General features: G+C 46.7%; 1 protein-coding gene across 1 annotated transcript in view; it reads left to right on the plus strand.

Annotated features, from left to right (window-relative positions):
* Window positions 1–1,060: 1,060 nt before the first annotated feature.
* CYTH3 (cytohesin 3) overlaps window positions 1,061–17,887 on the plus strand; it is a 74,232-nt gene continuing 57,405 nt past the window's right edge. Inside the window, exon 1 of the mRNA XM_040455849.1 lies at window positions 1,061–1,229. Within this exon, the coding sequence (XP_040311783.1) occupies window positions 1,076–1,229 (154 nt within the window). The 5' untranslated portion in view covers window positions 1,061–1,075. The remainder of the gene's footprint in view (window positions 1,230–17,887) is intronic.

Genomic DNA, 17,887 nt, shown 5'->3' on the forward strand with positions numbered 1-17,887 from the left:
GCCTCAGTTGCGATTTTTTTTTCCATTTTCTTTCTTTCTCTTTCTTTCTCTTTCTTTCTTTCTTTCTTTCTTTCTTTCTTTCTTTCTTTCTTTCTTTCTTTCTTTCTTTCTTTCTTTGTGTTTAGTATAATTTATTGTCAAATTGGCTAACATACAGTGTGTAAAGTGTGCTCTTGGGTTTCAGGGTAGATTCCTGTGGTTCTTTGCTTACATACAACACTCAGTGCTCATCCCAACAAGTCCCCTCCTCAATGCCCATCACCCACTTTCCCCTCTCCCCCACTCCCCCATCAACCCTCAGTTCTCTGTATTTAAGAGTCTCTTATAGTTTGCCTCCCTCTCTCTCTGTTTGTAACTATTTCCCCTCCCCCTCCCCCATGTTCTTCCATTAAGTTTCTCAAGTTCTGCATATGAGTGAACACATAAGGTATCTGTCCTTCTCTGACTTATTTCGCTCAGCATGATACCTTCCAGTTCCATCCAGGTTGCTGCAAATGGCAGGATTTCGTTTTCTCGTTGCCAAGTAGTATTCCATTGTATCTATAAATCACATCTTCTTTACCCATTCATCAGTTGATGGACATTTAGGCTCTTCCCATAATTTGGCTATTGTTGAAAGTGCTGCCATAAACACTAGGGTACGTGTGTCCCTGTGTATCAGCACTCCTGTATCCTTTGGGTAAATTCCTAGTAGTGCTATTGCTGGGTCGTGGGGTAATTCTGTTTTTAATTTTTTGAGGAACCTCCACACTGTTTTCCAGAGAGGCTGCACCAGTTTGCATTCCCACCAACGGTGCAAGAGGGTTCCCGTTTCTCCACAGCCACGCTAGTATCTGTTGTTTCCTGACTTGTTCCTTTTAGCCGCTCTGACCGGTGTCTTCTCACTTTCTTTAAGCAGCTGCCTGGTACTCTGTTGTGTGGATGCGCCACTTTGTTCCGCAGACACCTTGCTGGTGGGCGCTTGTGTTGTTCTGATCCTCTGATACTATGTTGCAGTGAGTAGCCTTGGGAATATGCCACTTATTTGCAAATGTATCTGAGAGAGGGGTTTTCAGAAGAGGTATTCCTGGGCCACATGAATTTGAATGTTGAAAATGAATTTGAAATGTTGGTAGATGTTTTTTTATTTTTGCCTCCCACCAGCCACGCTGGAGACTGCTGGACCCCACGCCTTGTTGAGAGCGGATGCTGGCCTTCTTCAGCCCGATGGGTCAGAAGGAGCTTCTCAGGTTCTCATTAGCTTTTCTCATCATCTGGTGGTTTATCTAGTGGGCCCTTGGTCTTTTCAGCTTCTAGAAGGTCAGTTAGAGGAACTAGTTCCCACAGGTTGCAAATGTTATCTCCCGATTTGCCGTTTCTCTTGTGACTTTGCTTCTGACTTTTTGGTTTGCTTGATGTTTTTGTTTCGTCTTGCTGTGAGGAAGAGGTTTTTATGTAAAGGTGTTCATTTCTGTTCTTTGGTGGAGTCTGAACTTGGAGTCCTGCTTAAGAAGGACGTACCCATTCCAAGATGATAAAGGAGTTTGCCCATGTTATCTGTTTTGTGTTAGAGTTAATCTCCGGAGATTTGGAGTTGATCCTCATGTATGGTTAAGGTATAAATGCAGTTGTATCTTTTCCCCCTAAAGGCTGTATCGTCTCAACACCATTTATTAAAAAGGTGATCTTTATCTTGCTGCCTTTATCATATACTGAATTTCCATCTGATTTCAGCCTTTACTGATCTTACTTTCCTGTTCCCTTGGTCTGTCTCTTTTTAGGCCAGTACCTCTCCCGGTTTTCCTTATGCAGCAGATGATATTTTAGTATCAGGATTAGTCTTATCCCCCACATTTTTCTTCCTTTTCAGAATTTTCCTGGCTGTCCTTTTTTTTTTTTTAAGATTTTATTTTTAAGGAATCTCTACCCCCAGTGTCGTGGGGGCTCAAACTCCCAACCCTGAGATCAAGATCCCCACACTCTGAGCCAGCCAGGTACCGCTGTTATTTGCTCGTTTTAACTTAGGATCTTTAGAATCTGCTAGTCTACCAACAGAAAATAAAACAGCTGGTGTGTTGAGATTGCATTAAATTTATAGATTACCTTGGGGAGAATGACCTCTGTCATGTTGCATCTTTTTATCCAAGAACATGGTATGCCTTTGGATCAAACCTGTTAATGTTCAAGGGCATGTTCAAGTTTTCCTTCCACTTCCTTAAGTTTTTGTGCACTTACTATTAAATTTATTTATGTATATCTAATGTCTTTCTGCTGTTGCCATTGAAGTACTCTTTTCCGTTTATTATGTAACTAATTATTTGGGGCGCCTGGACTAGCTTATAAAATTGTTTTATTTTTATTTAAAAATTTTTTAAATGTTTATTTATTTTTGAGGGGGAGAGTGTGAGCAGGGGAGGGGCAGAGAGAGAGAGAGAGAGAGAGAGGGAGACATAGAATCTGAAGCAGGCTCCCAGCTGTCAGCACAGAGCCCGACACGGGGCTTGAACTCATAAACTGTGAGATCATGACCTGAGCCGAAGTCCGACACCAAACTGACTGAGCCACCCAGGCGCCCCTAATTTATTTTTTTACACCTCCCTAATTGGGGGGGGTCCAGAGAGAGGGGGGAGAGAGAATCTCAAACAGGCTCTGCTCAGTGCAGAGCCCAATGTGGGGCTCGAACTCATGATCTCAGGACAGCAGGATCACTACCTGAGCCACTATCAAGAGTCGGACGCTTAACTGACTGAGCCACCTAGGTGCCCTGATTTATTGTTTTTAGGAACAGATTTTTCTTTTTTTCTTTTTTTAATGTTTATTTATTTTTGAGAGAGAGAGCGAGCGTGCGAGTGTGTGCGCACATGTGGGAGAGGGGAAGAGAGAGAGGGAGACAGAATCCACAGCAGGCTCCAGGCTCTGAGCTGTCAGCACAGAGCCCGATGCAGGGCTTGAACTCACAGACCTGGAGATCATGACCTGAGCCAAAGTTGGACACTTAACTGACTGAGCCATCCAGGCGCCCCAGAAACATGGATATTTCAACTGGTTCTCTTGAGTTTTCCACTGATATGGTCATTTCCTTGGCAAGTGATAATTTTATCTCCTTTCCAGGCTGTATTCTCATGATTTTAGTCTCTCAATGGCATTAGCCTGTGACTTCTGTTTTTTGTTTTTTGTTTTTTTAAGTTTATTTATTTTGAGGGGCCGAGAGGAGCAGAGAGAGAGAAGGGAGAGAGCCATGAGTTCTGTTCTGGAAGTGATCGTTTTGAAATTCTAGTGAGCCCTCCATATGGAGATGTAGGCTTGGAGCTTAGGAGCGAGATAACAGGGAAAAATCGGGATTTGGAAGCCATTGAGTAAAGATGGTGGTTAAACTGGGAGCATATGTGTTTATCAAAGAAGAAAGGGCAGTGGGGAGAGGGGAGCGAGCTTCACATGTTGCCATGGTTGATGGTGGTTGATGACAGAGACCACAGAGGAGAGTAGGGAGGAAGGGCTGGTTCCCCTGCCCTCACTTTTAAATAGACCTTACTTTTTAGAGCACTTTTAAGTTCATGCCAACAGTGGGCCCAAAGTGCAGAGGTTTCCAGTCTACTTGCTGTCCCCACCTGTCCCCTAGTGTGGACACCCCTCACGGCAGTGGTCCCCTTGCTACAAACTGTGAGCCTGCAGTGACGTGTCAGTATCATCCAAAGCCCATCGTCTACATCCAGGGTTCGGTCTTGGTGTCGTACGTTCAGTGGTTTGACCAGATGGATGATGACACGTGTCCATCATTAGAGTGTCCCACAGAATCGTGTCACTAAAGCACTTTCTTCTTAACTGATCTTTGGTTTACTCAGTGTGCTCTTCCCCATGCTTTAGTTCGAATTTCCTTGCTGAGCATGCTATTTTCATTAGTCTTTACGGAACTTTGTCGCGTTGTTAGTAGTCATTTCAGCCCTTCAATTTCCCCCCCTCAGTCCTTTTCTTCTTTTTGAAAGAGAAGAATTTCTTCAGTGGAAATTGTTTGAACAGCCACCTGAAAGGTGGAATGAGGTTTGAACGGGAGCCTGAGGGTTGTTCTTTGGGTTGCAGATGAAGCAATTAAGTAGATTTGAAGATTCACAGCGCGGTTTTCATGGACATGAACGTAAAAAGCAATTCATTTAAAAAGGAAGCAACAGAGTCTTCATGGATGAGCGGCCTCTTGTTATTCTGGTGGGAACAGGTTCAGCAGACGTGTTCCTAGGTTTGAATGAGGGGATTTGACAAAGTATAAAGTCTGTATCGGATGTTTCAGATGTATTTTCTTCTGTTAGCATGAGAACCCTGGTGTGTCGGCCCCCAGCCGACTCGGTCCTCACTGCTAACATCTCAGCCAGACCGACGGGCAGGCCCGTGTTCTAGCAACAGAGGACCAACATCAGGAGGGGAGCTAAATCCTCCCTTCTCTCTCAGGTTGGCCACTCTTGCTGTCCCTGGAGGTTGCCTGAGTCTGGAGACTTTGTATAGGAAGAAAGTGAGTTACGTTTGTAAGTGGTCAGGCTCCTGCGTAGAACACAGAAGTGGAACTTCCTAAGTGGCAGGAACTCCTGTGGGAATAAAAACCGTGTTTCCAGTGGAAACCAGAGAACAAGGTCGCCGAGAGGTGGGTGCTGCTTCTGGCTACCGGCCTCAACCAAGGCTGCTTCCGGAGCCTCATTCGTGGGGACGTGGCGTGGGCTGTCCTTGGAAGAAGCCCGTTTGGAGTTCACACTGCGCCTGCAGCCCTGCTTGCGGGATCTGGCCCCACCTGTGCCTCCAGCCCCCAGGCAGGCCACCCAGCTCCAGCCTCTGCCCTTGGGGGGGGGGGGGCGGTTGTGGAGGCTGCACTCCCTGAAGGGAACCGGAGGGTGCTGGCCCTGCAGCTCCTGTGCCACCCGTGGCTCCTCGGATCAGTTTTCTGAGCCGCTTCTCACCCAGTGTTCCTCCGCTTGCACACAAGCCTGCTCTGCGCTGTTGAGCAAAGAAACGTGTCGTCATGTGTCCCCTCCCCCCTCCTCAGAGTAGTCAGAAGCTGGTCCTGGTTTTTTGACTACTGTCCTTGAGGCAACTGTTTTGATTAACCTGTCTTTTATATGAAGCTTTGTTTGTGTTAAAGAGAATCTTATTTATTTGTTCAAAATTTTTTATTAAAAAGTTTCTTTTAAATGTTAGAGGGAGAGGGGGCAGCCAGTGGGGGAAGGGCGGAGAGAGGGAGAGAGAGAATCCTAAGCTAGCGCAGAGCCTGACGTGGGGCTTGAACTCATGAACCGTGAGATCGTGACCTGAGCCGACATCAGGAGTCGGATGCTTAACCGACCGAGCCACCCAGGCGCCCCCTAGAGAGTCATCTTTTTTGAACAGTAGTGGGGGAGTTCGGTTTCAGTGTCCTCTTTGGTGCCACTCCCAGTAGACAGTGGTGGTCGTACCACTGTCAGAAGAACGGAGGCTGCAAGTTAATCCGAAGAAATGGTTATGTGCCATTAGTGTAATCTCCAGGATTTCTCAACCCCTGTCTGTGTCGGCGTGGCATAGTTTAAGATTCCAAAGCTTAGGATTCATGCTTAGGAGGTAATCCTAGAGTATTTAGTTGAAAAAAGAAAGTTAAACTGGCCCGCTGGCCTGAAACCGTCCTTCCCACTCCCCCCACCAAAAAGTACCAGGAAGTCAGGTTTGCCGAGGCTCTTAGTCTTGGAGGCATTTTCTCCTGTGGAGGGATACCCTCAGCTGGCTGGGCAGGTCTGGTTTTTAAGCGACAGCAAATCTTGTCTATACAGACATCTCAAAATTGCTTTAAACAGTGGTAGATTTGTACATCCCGACCTTTACTTGTTTTCCTTAATGCGAGGCTTTATTTTTGGTGGTACAGAGGGGGGAGGGAAAAAAGCAGGAAGCTTCACACCCCATTGGGGCTGGTCTGCCTGATGGCCGTACTGGATTTCCTGAGATGAAGACGCTATGTAAATTAGCCACCAGCTCTTGTGTTACTGTGTTCCTGACACGTGGCGTTTTATTTTTTGTTTCAACGTAGTGCCTGTGAAGTGACTACCACGTGTAAGAAAGAGCCCGTGGTGGGTTTCTGAGACCTAGGGAATGACCCACGGTGGCTCTCCAGCAGCGTAGTGGGGCAGATGGAAAGAGCTCGTGAAACGAGGGGCACGGGGCAAGTGCAAGGCCATTGTCAAGCAGAGAGCAGGTGACGCTGAAGTCCGTAAGAAGACACCGTTCTGACCCGTATCAGGGCACACGTCGTGGGACAAGCGGTGATGGAGCCGTAAAGCGTGAGAGGTTGTCCGCAGGTGGGGAGGGGACACATACGTGGCGGAGAAGCGTGATGTACTCAGGGAGCGAGCATTCGGCGTGGCTGCTGGTTTGGTGGGAGAGCCAGTTGGAAAGCTCACCAAGGATGTGATGAGAGATGCTTGAATGATGCGTCCGAGGCTCTCGGTCTTTTCTGAGTAAGTGGTGAAGAACCATGGATAATGGGGCGACCTTCCTCACCGGCTTGGGCCACGTCCCTCGTTTTTCAACAAATCCTGCCAGCCCTCTCATTCCTGATTATTAAGAAGTCCGCTGTCTGTTTCAGGATGACTCTTTGTGAGCTAGGAATTGCCCCGGAGAACTCCAAGGATTCCTGAAATCCCAAGGGTTAGTGGGATTCGGCCACGTGCTGTGAGAACAGAGAGTTACAGCTCCGTTGGTCAGCACTCTCGTTCTCCGTTGTTCTTCCCTAAGCACACCTGCCTGGCAGGCTCCCTGGGTCCCCAGGGGCTTCCAGTCTTCCGTACAAGCTGTGCGGAAAACCAGCCCTTGCCTCGAGCATCCGGGCCTCCATGTGGAGCCTGAGTCACCTGTGGTGACATCCTCTTGGGGGCTTTTGGCATCCTTGCTTGCCAGCAGACCTGGGTTGGGGACCAAGGTTCCCTTGAACTTCCACCAGGAAAGAATGAGAGTCTGTCTCCCCCTCCTTCCTAGAGACTTCTCGGCCCAGATGCACATTTGACAAGTGGGTTTTGAGTTATTAGGAAGGCAACCCTCAGCCAGAACCTGGAACTTACTTGAGTTTTTTGTTTTTTGTTTTTTTTCTTCTTCCCCAGGGCCCTGGGTTCCTACAGGCCTGATAGTTGCCTAGCTACCAGAGGGCTGGCTCCCAGAACCCTCCCTGTTACCAGATCTCGGTGGCCTCTAGAACACGTGCGTGCTGCCTCACCAGGTTCCCGCTACACCTGACAAAGGTTGCTGCCTGGGGCTCTGTGCTCAGGGAGGTGACTTTGTCGGCCCTGTGATGGAGAAAGATAACTCTGTAGTATAAAGGCTGGATTACTGATAAGGTTTTGACCTAGGGTAGAAGCCCGGGCTACAGATGTATAGATGGGCACACTGTATTAGAACAAACTTGTTACTGAGGCAGAATTGGTAGGATTTGGTGACCTCTTGGGGATAAGTCAAAGCAAATCTGCAGTGTGTCTAATGCGGTTTATTAGCAAGGCTTGAATCGAGGCATGCAGTTGAACAATGTGTAGGGGATAAGATGATGGGTTAATTTTTGGACCTGTTGATGTATCCATGCATCATCTGGTGAAGGCGTCCGGTGGGCAGTTGGATATACCAGAGGAGTCGACAGCTAGGAGACGAACGAGATGGTCACAGCGTGGGGATAACCAAGAGCAGTGGAGGGTGAGGAAAGTGGATTTCAGGGAGCAGTAATATTTAAGGGAGTTGGGAAGGAGGAGGATTCCTGGGTGAGGTACCAGGAGACTGAGACAGAATGGACTAGGGAAGGGAGAGACCCTGGGACATGGGCCTCGAGTGGCCGGAGATGTAGTGTGGCAGGGAGGTAGGCAGGGGGTCGGGAGGGCCGGACCCCGCAGCTGACGGTTGACATCCAGAAGCAGACCCACCGCTTGGGGGTTTTGGTTGCAAATCACTGCAAGTGAGTAGCTCGTTTAAGTGCATAAGGACATCATTGGAAAGATACAGGGGAAGTCACAGATGTCTGGACCTCTGGAGAGCCAGAGAACTGACCGCAGCCGAAGGAAGCTGGGCACTTGGAGCCACAGGCCCGGCCAGGCCATGTGCTCAGTGTGGTTTAGGTTGTCCCTCAGCCGCCATCCATATGGCGAGATGGAGGCCTCAGGCCAGGATCCCTATGCCCTTAAACTGTCCTGTGAGCTCCTCCCTCTTGGTTTGATCACGTGGCAGTTTTCCAGTTAGAAGTGGGCTCCACGCTTGGGAGAAAGTGAGACCGTCCTGTTAATTTCTGGTGTTCTTGTACCTGTGACCGGTTCTTTGAGAGTGCAGTAGTGTGCACTCGAGGACCACCTGTGTTTGGCGGCTGTATTTCTTACTGAAATTGATAAAGGGGCGTGCCGATTCGAAACACGGGTGTCGAGAGCATGGTTAACGTGAATGAGTGACTACCTGAGGGATGGGTCTGCTCCAGGTATCTGAGCAAGCCTTGCTTTGGGGCTTGCAGAGGCCGTCTGCGTGAAGCTCCTTGGGAGACCACGCTGGGCTCCTCTCCCTGACAGACGCTGTCGGGACGTCGCGTGAGCTGTGAGCAGGTGTCTGACTTCCTGCAGAGCTCTGGGTCTTGGGGTTCATCCTGTTCCCGGCGCCTGGATGCCCCATCTCCCTGACCCCTCCTCCTCAGCCTCAGGGTGTACACGTGAGTGTTGCCTCCTTATTAATTAGCCTTCCCAAACCCTCAGTCTGAGTTCTCTGTTACTCTCTCTTTCCCCTCGTAGAACTTCTGGGGTGTTTTGTACTAACAACCGTGTGTATATGGAAATGCGGTCTTTCCATTTTACTGGATGGAAGGCTTAAGCTGGGCAGAGCTTTATGGTTTATTCATTCACCATGCATCGCCCCTGCTGCGGGGCACCGAGCCTGCGACCGAGCAGGTCTTCAGCGTATTTGGTAAATGAAAACACGTCCAGGGTGTGGTTGGTACAGTTGGCAGGGGGGCAGGCGTACAGGACCCCAAGGAGGCGCGGGGCCCCTGCAGGGGAGCGTGGAGACCCTGCCAGGAAGGCTGTGAGGGAAGCAGGTGATGGAGCCATGACATGGTGGGCGATAACTGTGTAGCCAGAGTCATCGTTTAGTTCTAGATGGGAGTAGACGTGTGGGTTGTTTTTGTTTTTGTTTTTTTTATTTTTTTTCCCTGGTTGAAAAAATAAAGGCCTTAATGTTTTTTAGAAAATGACAAAGAGGAGAGTTAAAATCACCTATAATTCCACCGGTGTCCCATTTTGGTTTGTGAAACTTGGCTTTTCTGTGAGTGAATATGTACATTTTTCAAAACAAACAGGATTCTGTATGTTCGCGCCCTTTCCGTTTCCACACGTGGGCGCTGAGTGGCCGTGCGGTGCCGCGTGGCACGAGTGTGCATGCCTTGTGGCCACCACACTTCTGCCGTGGAAATTGCACTGTGCGTGAGGAGCCGTCTTTCTGTCGTGACTTCTGTCTTCCCAGACACGCAGCTTTCCTTCACTCCGGTGGCTAATGGAGTAGAGGGGGAATTGGGGTTCCAAGTTCTTATTTTTGACTAGTTCTGTCTCTTTGTGTGTGTGTGTGGGAGGGGTCTGTTTGCCTAAGTCATTGGATTCTCTCCATGGATCCAAGGAGACCCCCCAAAAGGTCATTCCTAACCCCCTGGGTACAATGGGCATTTTTAGCTTTCGGTGCCTGAGGCTCCCCTTTAAGAAGGAAAAACTGCTCCTTGTGAGTTTCTAGGTGAAGGATGTTAATAGTAATTACTTGTAATAGCAATAACAGCGGCAACAGCGTTCCCAGTTGCTAATCCTCTCCTATGTGCCAAATGTTGCACTAGGCGCTTTGCATTTGGAACATTAGCTCATTTGTAACTGTTAAAAGAATCCTTGAGGTACATACCATGAGCCCCTGTGGTTCAGGTGAGAAACTGAGGCTTAACTAGATTAAATAGTTTGTACAAGGCTTACAAGGGTGGAGTTGGGCCGTGGACCCACAGTTGGCTGTTCTGGGGGTCTTCCTTGGCGACACTGTGTTTTATCTTTATTTTGTTTTTTTTAAGTTTGTTTATTTAGAGAGAGCGCGTGCGCACAGAGAAAGAGGGAGAGAGAATCCCAAGCAGGGTCTGCGCTGTCAGGAAGGAGCCCCATGAGGAGCTTGAACTCACCAACAGTGAGTGTAACCTGAGCCGTTAGCCGACTGAGCCACCCAGCGCCCTCCACCCCCACGGCGACACTGCATTTTAAAAGTAGAAATGTTGTATCATTGTTTGGACCACATAGAAAATTCAGATGTAACTGCTTTTATGTATTTGGCTGTGGATCCTGGCGCACGGGAGAAGCAAGGCAGGGTAGTTGGGTGCTCTTCCTGACTTTAATGACTGTATTTCCTTCTTGGGTTTCCCTACACTTTCCTTGGCTAATTCAGGTTTTACCTTCTGTTCCTCTGTTTTACTCTGTTGCTGGACAGCTGTTAAACATCTGTTACTCTGCTCTGACAACGTGTGGTCGATGTGTGCGTAGACAGTGGCCCTCTGTGTCCTGTGTGTGCGCGCTCCAGGAGCCTTCAGAGTGCAGGGGCTCGCTCGGCACCGTTTTCCTGTCACTGTGTCCTCAGGGCCTCACCAGTTACCAGTGAAGATGTCTCACAAAATTAGGTACTTCTCCCATCGAAGGAATAAAGGGCAAGAGGAAGATACGACAGAGTGGAAGGAGGAAGTCTCGTGTAAAGGAAAGGGTGCATTTTACATTTTCAAAAATAGAGTGTTCTCGGGGGGGTGAGGGAATCCTTTTGTGGATCTGGATGGTGGTGGGAGGGCACTTCTCAGAGGGAAACAGCCCGGATTTCCAAAAGCTAAATGTTAAAGTTGAGCATGGTTTGGTTGCAGACAAGAAGTTCTCCCGCCTCCTCCACTTGCTTTAAAACCGTTCATTTTTTATTTTTAAGGTCATCGGGTGGGGGTGGGGGTGGGGGGACCTCTTTGCTACCAGCCTAGCTCTTTGAGTGTGGCCTGACCCCTGAGTCTTACCCTCCCACATGAACTTGAGAACTTGATTCTTTTCTTACAAAGACTTCTTTCCAACCCCTTCCCTCCCTCCAAAATACCCCATATTGGGAGCCAAGTGTTTTGAACAGAGCCTGGCCAGAGGGCACGTTGAGTATGTTCTTCTGGCCCATGGACATGGAAAAGTAGAAGCTTTAAAGCAAATGTATAGTAAAAAGGGAAGTGTCCCCCCAAGCCAGGGACACACTCTTTTCCCTCGTGAATGTGCTGTGTGGCCTGCGGTCCTCCACGTGCCTCTTTGCAACTGGAGAGAAGGTGGTCGGCCGTGGTTGAGATCACAGGCAGACGTGGGGGATCCAGAAGACAGTTTCTTGGACCGCGCTTTCGGGGGCCTCGTGTCAGCAGAGTTGAACGTGTGAGGAGGGACCCCATGTGAGGGAAAGCTTCATTATTTCACATTCACATTTTCACATTCATTACTAACAAAGTTTGTACACAGGAGAACCTCAGTCAGGATGGACCCGAGCAGGTATCTGTTGGTTGCAGGAATCTCCCTCCCGCCTTCCACGCGTTCGTGATTAGAGAAACGTGCCCAGAGCACAGAGCGGTGCTCTTGAAGCATTCTCTAGAAAGTTAGGTAGAACTTGTGTGCTTGGCGTCACCTGAGGTCCGGCAAGGTTACTAGTTTGCATTCACTCTGGGATTTTCTGCTTGAGAAATTGTATTGAAAATCCGCGGGGTATTTTCAGCGAAGTTCACAGGCTCTTGTTGACTTAGAAGATCTGCGAAGAATTTGACGGCCCATTTGGGTGGAGGAATACAGGTCCGCTAATTATTACAAGCCTGGCTGATGTAAATGCTTCCCTTCGGTTTCCTAAACCAGAGCCCCAACCGAGATTCTCCCCGGGCTTGGAAAACGTGCCAAGCTTCTTGCATCGAACGGGACCCGTGATGGGGGGCATCCTCACTGGTCCCGTCTTTTTTTTTTTTTTTTTAATTTTTTTTACCCAAGTTTTATTTATTTTTGGGACAGAGAGAGACAGAGCATAAATGGGGGAGGGGCAGAGAGAGAGGGAGACACAGAACCGGAAACAGGCTCCAGGCTCTGAGCCATCAGCCCAGAGCCCGACGCGGGGCTCGAACTCACGGACCGCGAGATCGTGACCTGGCTGAAGTCGGACGCTCAACCGACTGCGCCACCCAGGCGCCCCTCACTGGTCCCGTCTTGAGTGGGAGTGCTTCCAGGTCTGATGGTTGTCGGCCCTTTCTGCCAGAGATCCTTCAGTGAGGTTCAGAAAGCTTCTTTGCTTAGTTTACTGGATTTTTTTTTTTTTTTTTTTTAAATAAGAAGAGGCTGCTGAATTTTATCAAATGGTATTTTCCCATCTACTCAGATGGTCATGTGTTTTTCATTAGGAGCCTTTCTGTCCTGTTCGACTTTTTATTTTTAAACCATTTGCACATAGTATATCCACTGACTCCAGGTTTGGGACTCCTTTAAGACGCTAACTTTACAGCAGTGTTTCCTCACATGTTTCTCCTTTGCTCTGTTCCTATCTGCTTTGTGTTTTGTAACAATTTCTACTTTTCCAGGCAGTTAGTGATTGGTTTTGTTTTAAAGCCTGTCCTGTCATTCCCTGGGTTTAGGGGAGAGTGAGGGCACACCCATGTGCTAACCAGGCTCAGGGACCCTCCAATGTCCGCTTGCCGTGTGTGGGCAGCTCGTGCTGCGTGGGAACTGACATGTTCTCGTAACGTTCGAGACGACCCATTGCCTTTACTTGGAGATCCCGACTGCGAATCAGAGTTTGGAATTGTGTTATAAAGCCTGACAACTCAGCCTGAAATGTCAAGAGAAGACTAGAAGGTTCCTAGAACCTCAGCCATGGAGGAGCTGAAGGAATCTCCGGTGGGCTTTCCAGGCCAGACTGTTGACCCTACCGTCCTTCCTGGACTGCGAGATAAAAACCACATGGATTCCACCCTGCTTTGCCCCAAAATAGCGCTCCCCTGCCTCCCCACCCCCCAGTGAACGCACATTCCTCGAGCATCCACCTCTCAGATGTTTGTGAACGGGAAGGAGAAGGCCAGATGTTGTACAGCTGTATCCAGTCTGCTTCAGACGGGGCCTGGTTCACACTTGGAGGCAGGAATGAGGACAGGCCCACGGCGCCCTCTAGGCCAGGTTCTTGGGGAGTGTTGCTTGCGGGTGTGGGCGGAAGGCAGGTGCGGGAAGAGCTCTGGGTCTTGAGCGGGAGACCTGTCCCATTCTTCCAGCTTAAGCAGAAGCCAGGCACAGGTACATCGCCTTTTTTAGATGTAGCCTCTTTGCCTGAGGTTTTCCAGGCTGGTGACACGGCTTGATGTTCTGGGCCACCAGGGATGAACATTTCAAATCTGGTTTCCTTGGTTTAGAGACAAAATTACCGTTTCCTCCCTTTTTTCAAAAAATGCTTATTTATTTTGAGAGAACATGTGTGAGCTGAGGAGGGGCAGACAGAGCCCCACTCAGCCGGAGTCAAGATCAAGGGTCTGGCGCTTAACCGATTGAGCCCCCGAGGTGCCCCTCCTCCCTTTTTGAAGAACTAATAATTTCAGCATAAACTGTCTCCACCTTTAATTTTTTGGCAAGCTTCAGGGTAGCCTTATATGGACAATATTTATCCCATAGCTTGAGCTTTGTACCCAGAGCAATTCCTGTGAACGCTTCGTTGGGTATGTGATAGTACATATGTACACATCTGATTGGACAATATCACATAAATAATCTTGTAATTGAGACTTTATTAACATTAGACCTTTAATTCAATATACGATAGGCTGACCATTGGTTTAGAATTTGGTTTGGGGCCCTCATTGTGTGCTGCATGTGCTAGGTTTTCTACTTCTGTTGGACTGCACAGAAAGTGCCAATGAAAAACAGGCATCTGATGGCAGAGTGGGGAAGCAAGAATCCCAGATGCTAGGGTTCCAAAACAGAAAGACTAACTGAAAACCTTATTTTTCTCTAACAGCTCTATCGAGACACAATTTATATCCCATTAGATTTACCCACTTACTTTTTATTTCTATTAAAAAAAAAATTTTTTTAACGTTTATTTTTGAGACAGATGGAGACAGAGCATGAACGGGGGAGGGTCAGGGAGAGAGGAAGACACAGAATCTGAAACAGGCTCCAGGCTCTGAGCCATCAGCACAGAGCCTGATGCGGGGCTTGAACTCGCGAACTGCGAGATCATGACCTGAGCCGAAGTCGGACGCTTAACCGACTGAGCCACCCAGGCGCCCCACTTTTTATTTCTATTTTAAAAAATTTTTAATGTTTATTTTTGAGAAAGAGAGAGAACGCAAGTCAGGGAGAGGGGCAGAGAGAGGGGGAGACACAGAATCCAAAGCAGGCTCCAGGCTCTGAGCTGTCAGCACAGAGCCTGACATGGGACTCAAACCCATAAACTGTGAGATTATGACCTGAGCTGAAGTCGGTCACTTAACCGACTGAGCCACCCACGCGTCCCTAAAATTCACCCATTTAAGGTGTACAGTTCAGTGACTTCTAATAAATTTACCGAGTTGTACAGTCCTCACCTAGTCAATTTTGGGACCTTTCCATCACCCTGACAAGATCCCTTATAAGTGGTGGCAGTCAGTCTTTGCACTGAGCCCCAACCAACACTACTCTGCTTTCTGCCCCTAGAGATTTGCCTTTTCTGGACATTTAGCTTGTGTGGAATCCTACAGTATGTGGTCTTTTGCATCTGACTTCTTTTACTTATCATCATGTTTTCAAGGTTCGTATATGTGGTAGTAGGTATTTGTAGTTCCCCCCCCCCCCCCCAAATAATTTCCACTGTGTGTGTATACCACAACCTGCAAATCCATTCATCCATCGATGGGTATTTGGGTTGTCTCCACCTTTTGTCTATTGCAAATAGTGCTCCTGTGAATGTATTGAATTCCTGTTTTCAGCTCTTCTGGGTACATACCTAGTAGAACTCCTGGGTCCTTTGGTAATTTTTTGTTTGACTTTTTGAGAAATTGGTAAACCATTTTCCAGGGTAGCTGAACCATTTTATATTCCTCCTGGCAGTGTATGAAGGTTCCAGTTTCTCCACATCTTTGCCAACACTTATTAGTATCTTTAATTAAAAAAATAGTATAGCCCCCCACCCCACCCCCAATTATTACAGCCAAATCCTGGTTGGTATGAAGCATGGTCTCATTGTGGTTTTGATTTACATTTCCTAATGACTAATGATGCTGAGCATCTTTTCATGTGCTTATTGGGTATTTGCGTATCTTCTTTGGAAAAATGTTTAGGTGCTTTGAATTTTTAAATTGGGTTGTTGGCTGTTGAGTTGTAAGAGTTCTTTATGTGTTTCGGATACTAGACCCTTATCAGATGCATGATTTGCATTTTCTCTCCTTCTGTAGATTGTCTTTTCACTTTCTTGGTAATGTTAATTGCACAAGTTTTTAATTCTGGGGACACCTCGGTGGCTTAGTTAAGCGTCTGACTCTTGATTTCGGTTCAGCTCATGATTACATGGTGCGTGAGTTTGAGCCCCACGTTGGACTCCATGCTGACAGCACAGAGCCTGCTTGGGATTCTCTCTCCTTTCTCTGCCTCTCCCTCGCTCACTCTCAAAAAAATAAGAAATAAACTTTAAAAAAAGCTTTTAATTTTGATGAAGTCCAATTTACATATTTATTTCTTTTGTTGCGTGTGCTTTGGGCATGATATCTAGGAGTGCATTGCCAAATTCAGGGTCATGGAGATGTACCCCTATGTTTTTTTCTAAGAGTTTTATGGTTTTAGCACTTACATTTAGCTCATTAATCCACTTGGAGTTAATTTTTATGGTAGAGGTAGGGGTTCAACTTCATTCTCTTGTATGTAGATGCCCAATTGTCCCAGCACCCTTGGTTGAAGAGGCTATTCTTTTAAATATTTTTTATACATGGTTCTGTTTTTAGGCTCTGTCTTCTGTTCCCCTGACCTTTTAATCTATTTTTGTACCAGTACCACACTCTTGTTGTTATCACCGCTTCAATACGTTTTAGTCTATGCCTCCCGACTCAAGCCTGTTCTTGTATTCACGTCATCTCTATATTTAAGAAGCAGAGTGCAAGTGCAGACTACTCTCTCTTTTTCAAGTTTCAAAGAAATTTTATTTTTATGTAATTAATGTTTTATTTTTAAAATTTACATCCCAATTAGTTAGCATATGGTGCAACAATGATTTCAGGAGTAGATTCCTTAGCGCCCCTTTCCCATTTAGCCCACACCCCCTCCAGCAACCCTCTGTTTGTTCTCCATATTTAAGAGTCTCTTCTCTTTTTGTCTCCCTCACTGTTTTTATATTATTTTTGCTTCCCTTCCCTTATGTTCATCTGTTTTGTATCTTAAAGTCCTCATATGAGTGAAGTTGTAGGATATTTTCTTTCTCTGACTGATTTCACTTAACATAATACCCTCTGGTTCCATCCACATAGTTGCATATGGCAGGATTTCATTCTTTTTGATTGCCGAGTAATACTCCATTGTGTGTGTGTGTGTGTGTGTGTGTGTGTATATATATATATATATATATATATATATGTATATATATATGCCACATCTTCTTTATCCATTCATCCATCGATGGACATTGGGGTTCTTTTCATACTTTGGCTGTTGTTGATAGTGCTGCTATAACCATTGGGGTGCATGTGTCTCTTCGAAACAGCAAAAATGTGTCCCTTGAATAAATACCTAGTAGTGCAATTGCTAAATAGTAAAGTAGTTCTATTTTTAATTTTTTGAGGAACCACCATACTGTTCTCCAGAGTGGTTGCACCAGTTTGCATTCCCACCAGCAATGCAAAAGAGATCCTCTCTCTCCGCATCCTCGCCAACGTCTGTTGTTGCCTGAGTTGTTCATGTGAGCCATTCTGACAGATGTGAGGTGGTATCTCCTTGTGGTCTTGATTTGTATTTCCCTGATGATGAGTGATGTTGAGCAGTTTTTCACCTGTCGGTTGGCCATCTGGATGTCTTCTTTGGAGAAGTGTCTTTTCATGTCTTTTGCCCATTTCTTCACTGGATTATTTGTTTTTTGGGTGTTGAGTTTGATAAGTTCTTTTTAGATTTTGGATACTAACCCTTTATTGGTTATGTTGTTTGCCAGTATCTTCTCCCATTCCGTCGGTTGCCTTTTAATTTTGCTGATTAGACTACTCTTTCTAATAGTTTATATGAAGAAAAAAGATTGAATGGGTTCCTTCAGAGCTGTCACACAGTGCGGATGGGGTGGGAGAGATTTGAATGTGTTTATAGATTGATGGAATAGGAAAAGTTGAATATCAAAGAGAAGGGGGTGTGGCTTGGGGTCAGGGATTTGGAGGACGAAAGGAATGAAAGGCAAGAGCACAGGCTTGTAAGTGGTGAAAGTTGCCCACCTTTACCTGACTCCCTGGAAACTAGGGCTGCAGCGTAGTAAAACTACGTTAAAACGCTTTGGTTTTTGTAAACTAAGTATGGAGGGCTTGGAAATCAGGTTAAAATTTAGGCATTTGAAATTAAGTGAACGTGTGAAAGCTAGTCATTCTTTGTTTGATCTTGCTAAATAGATTAATGTTTGCATTAATTAGCGCTGTCTTTTCCCTTTGGGAGTGTGAGTTTTGATTTAAAGTAAATTAAGAAGGATTGAGATTAAATTTTGACCTACCAAACTTAGTTTTGAAATAAAAGCCATGTCTTGGTTCTGTGATAGTTGAGCGTTTTACTGATGACCTTATCTCTACAGAGTTTTTTCTTTGTTTTTTGGTGGGGGGTAGAATGGTGTTTTATAAAGCGCTGGTTTGTGTGGTCAAGATGAGAAGTGATAGAGTGAGCTGCTAATTATACGAAAAGAAGTGGCACTGAACTGG

This window comes from Herpailurus yagouaroundi, unplaced genomic scaffold, assembly GCF_014898765.1.
Source record: "Herpailurus yagouaroundi ecotype Mexico unplaced genomic scaffold, PumYag 216, whole genome shotgun sequence".
NCBI lineage: Eukaryota > Metazoa > Chordata > Mammalia > Carnivora > Felidae > Herpailurus > Herpailurus yagouaroundi.